Here is a 10,706-nt window from a genome sequence, read left to right as displayed (position 1 = left end):
TTACAATACCTCCACACCACACTTCCTGTGTATATTTAGTTACAATACCTCCACACCACACTTCCTGTGTATATTTAGTTACACTGTCTCCACACCACACTTCCTGTGTATAGTTAGTTACAATACCTCCACACCACACTTCCTGTGTATATTTAGTTACAATACCTCCACACCACACTTCCTGTGTATATTTAGTTACAATGCCTCCACACCACACTTCCTGTGTATATTTAGTTACACTGTCTCCACACCACACTTCCTGTGTATATTTAGTTACAATACCTCCACACCACACTTCCTGTGTATATTTAGTTACAATACCTCCACACCACACTTCCTGTGTATATTTAGTTACACTGTCTCCACACCACACTTCCTGTGTATATTTAGTTACACTGTCTCCACACCACACTTCCTGTGTATATTTAGTTACAATGTCTCCACACCACACTTCCTGTGTATATTTAGTTACAATACATCCACACCACACTTCCTGTGTATATTTAGTTACAATACCTCCACACCACACTTCCTGTGTATATTTAGTTACAATACCTCCACACCACACTTCCTGTGTATATTTAGTTACAATACCTCCACACCATACTTCCTGTGTATATTTAGTTACACTGTCTCAACACCACACTTCCTGTGTATATTTAGTTACAATACCTCCACACCACACTTCCTGTGTATATTTAGTTACAATACCTCCACACCACACTTCCTGTGTATATTTAGTTACAATACCTCCACACCACACTTCCTGTGTATATTTAGTTACAATACCTCCACACCACACTTCCTGTGTATATTTAGTTACAATACCTCCACACCACACTTCCTGTGTATATTTAGTTACAATACCTCCACACCACACTTCCTGTGTATATTTAGTTACAATACCTCCACACCACACTTCCTGTGTATATTTAGTTACAATACCTCCACACCACACTTCCTGTGTATATTTAGTTACAATACCTCCACACCACACTTCCTGCGTATATTTAGTTAGAATACCTCCACACCACACTTCCTGCGTATAGTTAGTTACAATACCTCCACACCACACTTCCTGTGTATATTTAGTTACAATACCTCCACACCACACTTCCTGTGTATAGTTAGTTACAATACCTCCACACCACACTTCCTGTGTATATTTAGTTACACTGTCTCCACACCACACTTCCTGTGTATATTTAGTTACAATACCTCCACACCACACTTCCTGTGTATATTTAGTTACAATACCTCCACACCACACTTCCTGTGTATATTTAGTTACAATACCTCCACACCACACTTCCTGTGTATATTTAGTTACAATACCTCCACACCACACTTCCTGTGTATATTTAGTTACAATACCTCCACACCACACTTCCTGTGTATATTTAGTTACAATACCTCCACACCACACTTCCTGTGTATATTTAGTTACAATACCTCCACACCACACTTCCTGTGTATATTTAGTTACAATACCTCCACACCACACTTCCTGCGTATATTTAGTTAGAATACCTCCACACCACACTTCCTGCGTATAGTTAGTTACAATACCTCCACACCACACTTCCTGTGTATATTTAGTTACAATACCTCCACACCACACTTCCTGTGTATAGTTAGTTACAATACCTCCACACCACACTTCCTGTGTATATTTAGTTACACTGTCTCCACACCACACTTCCTGTGTATATTTAGTTACAATACCTCCACACCACACTTCCTGTGTATAGTTAGTTACAATACCTCCACACCACACTTCCTGTGTATATTTAGTTACAATACCTCCACACCACACTTCCTGTGTATATTTAGTTACAATACCGCCACACCACACTTCCTGTGTATATTTAGTTACAATACCTCCACACCATACTTCCTGTGTATATTTAGTTACAATACCTCCACACCACACTTCCTGTGTATATTTAGTTACAATACCGCCACACCACACTTCCTGTGTATATTTAGTTACAATACCTCCACACCATACTTCCTGTGTATATTTAGTTACAATACCTCCACACCACACTTCCTGTGTATATTTAGTTACAATACCTCCACACCACACTTCCTGTGTATATTTAGTTACAATACCTCCACACCACACTTTCTGAGTACATTAGCTCACAATACCTTAGAGATATAGACTTTGATGTCATTAATGTAATGAAACGATACATACTTTAGTTTCGAATTTTTCTCAACATTCCTTCTAATACGAGAAACCGTGTAAGTCGGCAATATTTTAAAAATATAGAAGCAATAATCAATAATAATAGCCTTGAATGGAACAACTCTACAGTAATGATATTGAGAAGGTTGGCCGTGTATATTGTGTTTGTTTTCATGCTCTAGACATTAGTACATTAGATGTCGAACACATTGCCATAGAGACGGACCAATGCCTCCTTGGCCATGTATCAATGTACTACACGGCAAATTCGTGCAAATGTGTGTACTATTCAATAGACAATACGGAGACGTCGGGCCATAAATAACGAGTGGAGAATTCCTGCCACGTGAAGAGCACGGCAGGGTCTCTCCATCCCCGTCATACAGTGTCGTGCAATGTCAGAGATTCTGTTCCTGGCTTGTTGACATCTTGCCGCCATGTCTACGATCACTCCCCGAATTTCTGCCCTCTGGAACGCGTGTATGATAGATTCAAGTGGACAACTCGGCACGGAGCGGTGTGGGGCCTCTGTAGCACGGAGGCTAACGCACTGATACAATGTTTGGGGTGGAAAACGTTGTCAAGATGTTCTTTAAAATCGAAGCGTTTATTGCTATGCATATCTACTCGCTGAGATGCTATCGCCGTGCCTAGCAATGCCTACACAGGTGCCCGTATGTAAACCACGCGCAGATTCGGGCAAACGTTGAGAAGAAATGTGAAGAGCGCATATTTACTTTATCAATGAGATTGCACAGTGCCACTGCTTGTTGAGCATGTCATTTCCTGGTGAGGTGTCTGCGTTTTTGCATCCACTTCAAAATTCTTTGATCGTAAACCGAATATCAATAGATAGTGTTTGGTTTAGTTAGTATATTTTATGTTTAGATATTACCGTGTTTAATATAATGTATTATTACAAACTGTAAATCTTGTATTTCCAACGACACTGTCAGGTCAATTCGTGGAAGTTGAAATCATGAAATAATATACCTCGCGAAGATAGATACCTAAAATACCATTAGATATAACGTGTAGTTTGGTAAATAGATAAAGTCCTTATTATTTAATTATCAATTGTTTTATTTTCCATTGTTTATTACATGAAAATACGTGCTTATTATTTTTCCTTATTTCGCTTTCTTGATTTTTATTTTCTTTTTGTCTGATTTTATTTATTTTTTCTTGTTTTATTAATTGTATTACTTTTCATTTTGGTTACTTAAAAGTATTATATTCATTCGGTTTTAATAATTTCGAATTTATCTTATTTATCCTTTGCTTCTGTGTTAATTTCAATCCATTGTTACAGTATTTTGCTACCATAATGTGAATACAAATAATTTGCCGAGATAAACTGTTCTTTTTATTTAGATGCTCCCATTTTAATTCCTACTTAATTTTTTTTAGTTTTTAGTTTTAACCGCCATACCAATGTTCTAGTTATTTTTTAAGCTACAATTCCATACCAAGACAAAACCATGTTTGATATTTCGCTGGATGCTGAGGTATGTATGTGAACTGCTATAATGTTCTATCTGATACAGTAGAGCTATTCTCATACAGTTACTATAAATAGCCGGTGATTTTCTTTAATTAGCAATATTGTCATCTCTGCAGACCTTATTCCGGATTAACATGGCGGATCTGAAATTCCTCGATGGATTTCTTTGAAAACAGTATTTTGCTTCCGCGATTAATAATGATTTTGAAATAATTAAAGATTTTGTTCGGCTTTTCCAGAAATTGGCCGCCACTACTTTTAGTAACTAAACTATACTTGAGTTTCAATATTTAGTAAGTCTTAAAGTAGTAATATCGCTAAACCATCAAGTATTCTTACCTTTCGGATTCCTTGCAAGACAACCTGTTGTTTAAATCAGGCCAAGATGGAAAGTTTGCACGCTGTTGGATTCTGAGAACCGAAAACAAATACTGCGGCTACTGAACTATTTGATGTGTTAAATCCAGAAATCTATAATTTTGAACGAGCAGTCAAAATATGGTACAACTCTCCTTAACCAAACCAACTGGGTCATTTTCGGATCATGCAGCTACGTCGAGCATTGAATCAAAACATTACACGCTCGCGGGACAAACAGGGCTCTAAGACAAGATGTGAACAGTCGTAAAATATAGTTCTCTTTCAAAATTGCAATTAACTTTCTAGAGATACAAATCTTGTTTCCCGCTTTGAAGTGTTTGTCAATCTTGTGACAAAATTTCGCTATCTCAGTTGATAATCTGCGCGACATCAGATAACAAATATATTGATGACATCACATCACAGTGCACTTTCTTGACACACCACACATGGTTTTGATATTTTTGAGTGTTATTATTCAAATAATACTATTTTCTTTTTTTTATACTTTTTGATAGTGTCCCGTATCTTTTAGTGGCGTTTCAGAACTATTTTTAAATTTCAAAATTTTGGGAGAGATATCGCCGCTGAAATCGACAACTCCGTATGGGAGAGGTGCAAAGATGTGTTCATCCGGAGCTAATCGCTGATCTTTATGGAATATGAATATGAATTATGGTTATAAACACGTGTGTAAAGTAAAGATATGAAACACCATTGCTTCTATTTCAAGGGACTGGAGACATGTTTTACAACAGTGTCGTCTTGCGATAGTACAAAGTATTGATGGTAGATTTGAAATAACACATTAAATTCACACCATGTTGAATTGATCTATTTTAAGTAGAATGATATAGATATGAGTGTTGACAATCTATAACATTCCTCTTCCTCGTTAAAAACAAGCATCTGGATATAACAGTGATGGGTTACGTCTAAATATCTCGAATATCAAATATCAAAGTTCATATACTGATCTGCGCTGATGACTTCTAACAATAGACGAAAGCAGAATAAGGGATAAAAACAGGAAGGCCAGAATAAAGTAAGAGAGGAGGACAGGTAAGGAGGGGGAATAAGAAAGAAAGACAAAGCCAGGAAGGACAAAGATGAGGAGGAAGTGTCGAGGAAAATATATGAAGACGAAGGAGTGAGATAAAACGAGGCTAGAATTGAAGACATGGACATAGAGAGGAAGGGATGAACAAGGAAAGAAAGGAGGAAGGGATGGACAAGGAAGGAAAGGAGGAAGGGATGAAAAGGGAGGAGAGGAAAAGGGGATGAAATAGGAAGGAAGGAATGAAAAAGGATGAGAGGAGAAAGGGATGAAAAAGGAAGGAGAGGAGGAAGGGATGAACAAGGAAGGAAAGGAGGAAGGGATAAAAAGGAAGGGAAGGAGGAAGGAAGGAATGAAAAAGGAAGGAGAGGGGGAAGAGATAAAAAGGAAGGGAAGGAGGAAGGGATGAACAAGGAAGGGAAGGAGGAAGGGATAAAAAAGGAAGGAATGGAGGAAGGAAGGAATGAAAAAGGAAGGAGAGGGGAAGGGATTAAAAAGGAAGGAGAAGAGGTAGGGATGAACAAGGAAGGAAAGGAGGAAGGGATAAAAGGAAGGGAAGGAGGAAGGGATGAACAAGGAATAGAAGGAGGAAGGGATGGACAAGGAAGGGAAGGAGGAAGGGAGGAAAAAGGAATAGAAGGAGGAAGGGATGGACAAGGAATGGAAGGAGGAAGGGATGAAAAAGGAAGGAATGGAGGAAGGAAGGAATGAACAAGGAGGAGAAGAGGAAGGGATGACGAAGGATGGGAAGCATTGGTGAGTGCAAACTTACTCGGGAAGAGAAGTTGATCACCAATGCCATCTAGGTGTAATGTTGATATATGATCAGTGTAAAGTATTCCCTCCTCATAACCTTGTACATCCTTTCGGGATATGGAAGAAACAAGTGACCAACGACTGTGACTGGTACAGCCGCATGAAATGGACATCGAATTCAGTTGAAGCTTACAGGCGATTGACGGAGATCAGCATCACCACCAGAGTTCTATCAATCGCATGTCTTTTTATCACAGAATTTCGATACCTAACTTTGATCTCTTTCTGTTTTTCGGTATTTGAAGATCTTGTTTTATTTAATATCACATGAATATATAGTCCTATCCTTGTCGTGTTTGTAAAGTTTTCTTTAACACGTACCATACGGGTGATATTATCCTACTTATAATGAAGGGAGTGAACGCTGAGAATTGGATCTATCATCGACTTAAAGTTAGTAAAACTCGCGTGTCGTTTGGGCTAGCACACGCCAATGAAGGGGACTGCCAGTCTAAAGAGGTATAACACGTAAGGCTTGTCGTTTTTGTTTTACCATTTGAAATTGTATGCGTTAAACAGATAAAATAGATAGATAACTATTTCAAGAAGAGATACATATAGAATATTACAATGTTAATGGACTTCGTTATACAGTCAAATCCCATAATGTAAAGTCGTTAATACTGTACTTTTGGAAGACGTATTTTGAAAATAAATTCAGTATATTAAAACTTTGTTTAAACATTATAGTTGATGATATATAATACATATATGCTGCGTATTTCAGTCAAACAAACACGAAAACTGACAAATAGGTTTAAGCGATTTATATAAATGGTTTCGTCAGCGTAAATGATATTCTATGAACATCAAACATCACACGAAAGGTCGTAGTAGCTGAGTGGTTAAGGTGTCCCAACACTTTACCACTAGCCTTCCACCTCTGGGTTGCGAGTTCAAAACCTACGTGGGGCAGTTGCCAGGTACTGACCGTAGGCCGGTGGTTTTTCCCCGGGTACTCCGGCTTTCCTCCACCTCCAAACCTGGCACGTCCTTAAATGACCCTGGCTGTTAATAGGACGTTAAACAAGATAAACCTAGACCTCAAACGTCACATAAATGTTTGCTTCTTATGATATTCCCATTATGAATAAGAAAATGGTCGAAGAGTCAAAATGACTCGGTCCATATTTTCCAAAGCCCTAGGAACGCTTGTTTCGAGTATTTGGTTGGCCAGCTCTAATCACCAACACTTTACGCCCTTGTCATCACTGACCAGTACAAGAGGAACAAAACAGCTGTGTGGTACAGTCTAATGTATTTTGGCTTTGCTATTTAACTTTCAATTTGTTTAGAAAAGTGCTAATATCGTGTGTGATTTTTGTACAATCCGTTGAGATTGCAGGTGGTAGATACTTCCAGTGGATTTTTCAGTCCTCGCGGTTTATCGTAACCTGCTTGTCACATTTTAATTCATTCGACTAGTGACACGGTTTATCGTAACCTGCTTGTCACATATTAGGTCATTCGACTAGACACGGTTTATCGTAACCTGCTTGTCACATTTTAATTCATTCGACTAGTGACACGGTTTATCGTAACCTGCTTGTCACATTTTGATTCATTCGACTAGTGACACGGTTTATCGTAACCTGCTTGTCACATTTTAATTCATTCGACTAGTGACAAGGTTTATCGTAACCTGCTTGTCACATTTTGATTCATTCGACTAGTGACAAGGTTTATCGTAACCTGCTTGTCACATTCTAATTCATTCGCCTAGTGACACGGTTTATCGTAACCTGCTTGTCACATTTTAATTCATTCGACTAGTGACAAGGTTTATCGTAACCTGCTTGTCACATTTTAATTCATTCGACTAGACACGGTTTATCGTAACCTGCTTGTCACATTTTACATATATGTCAGTAATTTTCGTTTGAAAAGCAATATTGAAAATTATGAAATTTACTAAATTATGTTTTTTTGCAGAGAGGTACTTATATCTTGTGTGTGTTTTCTACAATACTCTATTACATGTATGTTATTTTGTATCGGTAAAAATGTACACACATTCTGATGAAATAATCCCAACGTTTGGCAGGTTGTCATACCCCAATAAACATATAGAGTCTAAACTTTCGCACGATACTCTGTGACGTCTGACTGACATTTATAACAATATAAATCATAGTCTATTTATGTATTAATCTACACGTACATCAAACACCAACTCAACAATAGCATAAGAAAATAAGTACAAAACGCTGGAGGTCGGACTGACAAATGTTTTAAATGCAAAACACAGAATACGATTTTTTCACTTTTAACAATCGAAAACTGCTCGGGATTTTCCGTCATGAAGTGAAATGAACATGCTTTGGCGAAAACTCACGAAACGAGCTTCGCTACCAGACGGCTCTGGACCAAGCATCAACAGCATTTCGCTATTCGACAGATGTTTCACGGGAGTCCAAACTTGGTCGTCATTTATTTTTCCTTTTCCTATACATGTATATTAAAAACACAAGCGTTTCAATGTATCTGTTAACAATGCTTCCTTTTGATAAATGAAAATTAAAATCACTTCTAAATTATGAAAAATGTTCAACAATGCCATGTATACTGACACTGAAAAAAAATGTAGCTGATTTAAAACTAGAACTAAGTGTTATTTTGCATCAGTGAATTTAGTAAACAGTAAATAAATAAATAATTACTTATAAATTAATAATTATTTATAAATAAATAAATAATGAATAAATAAATAAATAAATAAATAAAACGGACATCCTGCTGTGCACGTAAATAGAGTTGATAGTAAAATTATTGAGTACAGGTTCTGACCGTGCGGTTTCTTTTCCATCAAATTCTTGTAAATTCAGGTAAATATTGCAAAATCACACGCAGGTGATGAAAATCTGGGACCAACGAGAGTAGGTCTAAACAAGATTATATTACACTTGACTGAACTCTATATATTTATAGTAAATGTTGTGAACTTCATAACTAAATATAAGTTAGATAACGGTACTATTAATTTACAGGAACAAAACTTGACGTGAAAAGTCGGCCATATCTTTTCTACATCGCCATTTCAACACGCATGCCTGGTCGATTTCATTGGAGTTCCGCCAGAATTGTGACGTCGACAACAAACTCCCCATTCTCCATCGCGGGCTAAACTCCGGATCTGATTTCATCCTGTAACACCCGATGTAATGAAAGTGTTGTGTTCATTTCAAGTCAGCTTTATTTCCGTGTGTGAACGATCATTAATGATATTCGCGTGAATGTCTCGATTTAGATTTTGGATACAAACACATACCTGGGGAATTATCTCTCTTAAATGTCTCGGAAACCGTATCCGGCGTCACTCTCGGAAAGTTCTGATCTGTGATACACACGTATAATATGAAGGATTCTTTAAATCCTTCATCAATTGGTTAAGTAAAGTATGTTCAGGGTTAATAATTCGGCTTTCCTGTGATACATGTGGCAGTTATGACAATATGACTGCCATATCTATTAGTTATACACGTAACTTATTATATTCCAAGATCGACAATTTCTGCTTTTGTTTTATTAAAAATTATCAACTTTATTTTCATACATTTGAAGAAAACCTAAAAACACTTTGTCGAGAGAAACATTTTATATATATGACAATTATTATATTATAGAATCTGTCTTATTATTAGATCTCCCATGATGGAGCGAAAGTGCTAATTTGTGTCGATTTTTACTATTTTCAAATATATTTTCTTCCACGAGGACACTATTATTTGTATTACTAAATATAAATATATATGGCAGTTTTGACGTCTTAATGAAAATGACTCTTAGAAGGTAGCTTTAAAGTAGGTTAAAGTAGTAGATTCACGGAGAAAAATGTAAATCCGATGCATTTCTAAGTTGATAACAAACGAACTCAAAATTTGAAACTACCAAAAGAAACATTTTCATCAAGACTATATTCAGTAAAAACAAAATCTTCTGTAGCTGGTTTAAGATAAAGGAGCACATCATCTTCTGATATATCGAAAAGCATCTTGAACCATCAGCGAGGAATAGGAGAAATATCTAAATCTTTCTTATCTAATCTTCAAAATTGACAGTCGTTTCTTTCTTTCTTGTCATAAGACATCGAGTACTTGTGACTAATAAAAAGGTTGTTTGTCAGATTTTTTATCTTTTTTTTTCCCGTCATTTTGATGAGGGACAGTTTGATTTTTTTTCAGAAATCAATGAATGGCACTAAAGCGCCGTAAAAGCCGGGACAAAATGGTGGCGTCAAGCGTGTAATATAAACGAATACTGGAGAGATTTGTGAAATTTAAAGCTAATGTTTAACGCGTTTTAAATAGACTTCTATAACAGAACAGCGTAAGGTGTATTTAGGCTCCGACACCGAACGCCGGTCTTCCGTGTGGGCTAGGCGAACGGTTTCGTGACTGACACCTGTTTGGTTCCGACCTCTGATCTCAACGCCAATCAAGATTGATTTCATTCAGTGATGTGCAACCTATTTGATTTTGACCTTTGACTTGATAGAATTATTTCATGCTCCGTTAAAATAGATCGATTAAAATGATAAAAGACCCCGGGTGTCATCATAAGGTATGGTTTTGGTCTCGTGAAAACCCCCTCTACTCGCCAAGCGGCCAAAAGCAGGCCTTCCGAAAACCTCTTGTCAACTACAGCAAGCGACGCCTTACAAACACTGACGGGACACTGTAGGATATTTGGCCTCGGTGATCCCACCCCGAACACTTTGAAACAGGGAACCACAAGTCACAGGGTTCAGTGGTTATCTTGAATTTCCCCCGCGCGTC

The 10,706-nt window shown here is 37.3% G+C and overlaps 1 protein-coding gene across 1 annotated transcript; it reads left to right on the top strand.

The window, feature by feature from the left end:
• Nucleotides 1-5,367: 5,367 nt before the first annotated feature.
• On the top strand, nt 5,368-5,826 carry LOC117343394 (high mobility group nucleosome-binding domain-containing protein 5-like). Its single transcript, XM_033905737.1, has one exon. The coding sequence runs from the start codon at nt 5,368-5,370 to the stop codon at nt 5,824-5,826; it is 459 nt and encodes a 152-aa protein (XP_033761628.1).
• Nucleotides 5,827-10,706: the final 4,880 nt, after the last annotated feature.

The sequence above is a fragment of the Pecten maximus genome, chromosome 2 (genome assembly GCF_902652985.1).
Source record: "Pecten maximus chromosome 2, xPecMax1.1, whole genome shotgun sequence".
In the NCBI taxonomy this organism is placed as follows: domain Eukaryota; kingdom Metazoa; phylum Mollusca; class Bivalvia; order Pectinida; family Pectinidae; genus Pecten; species Pecten maximus.
Note: the sequence above shows the minus strand (reverse complement) of the source record. Positions and strands in the feature narration are given on the sequence as shown.

What these genes read in the sequence shown, in the direction of transcription:
- LOC117343394 (XM_033905737.1), top strand. Translation starts at nt 5,368, where the DNA reads ATGAGAGGAGAAAGGGATGAAAAAGGAAGGAGAGGAGGAAGGGATGAA.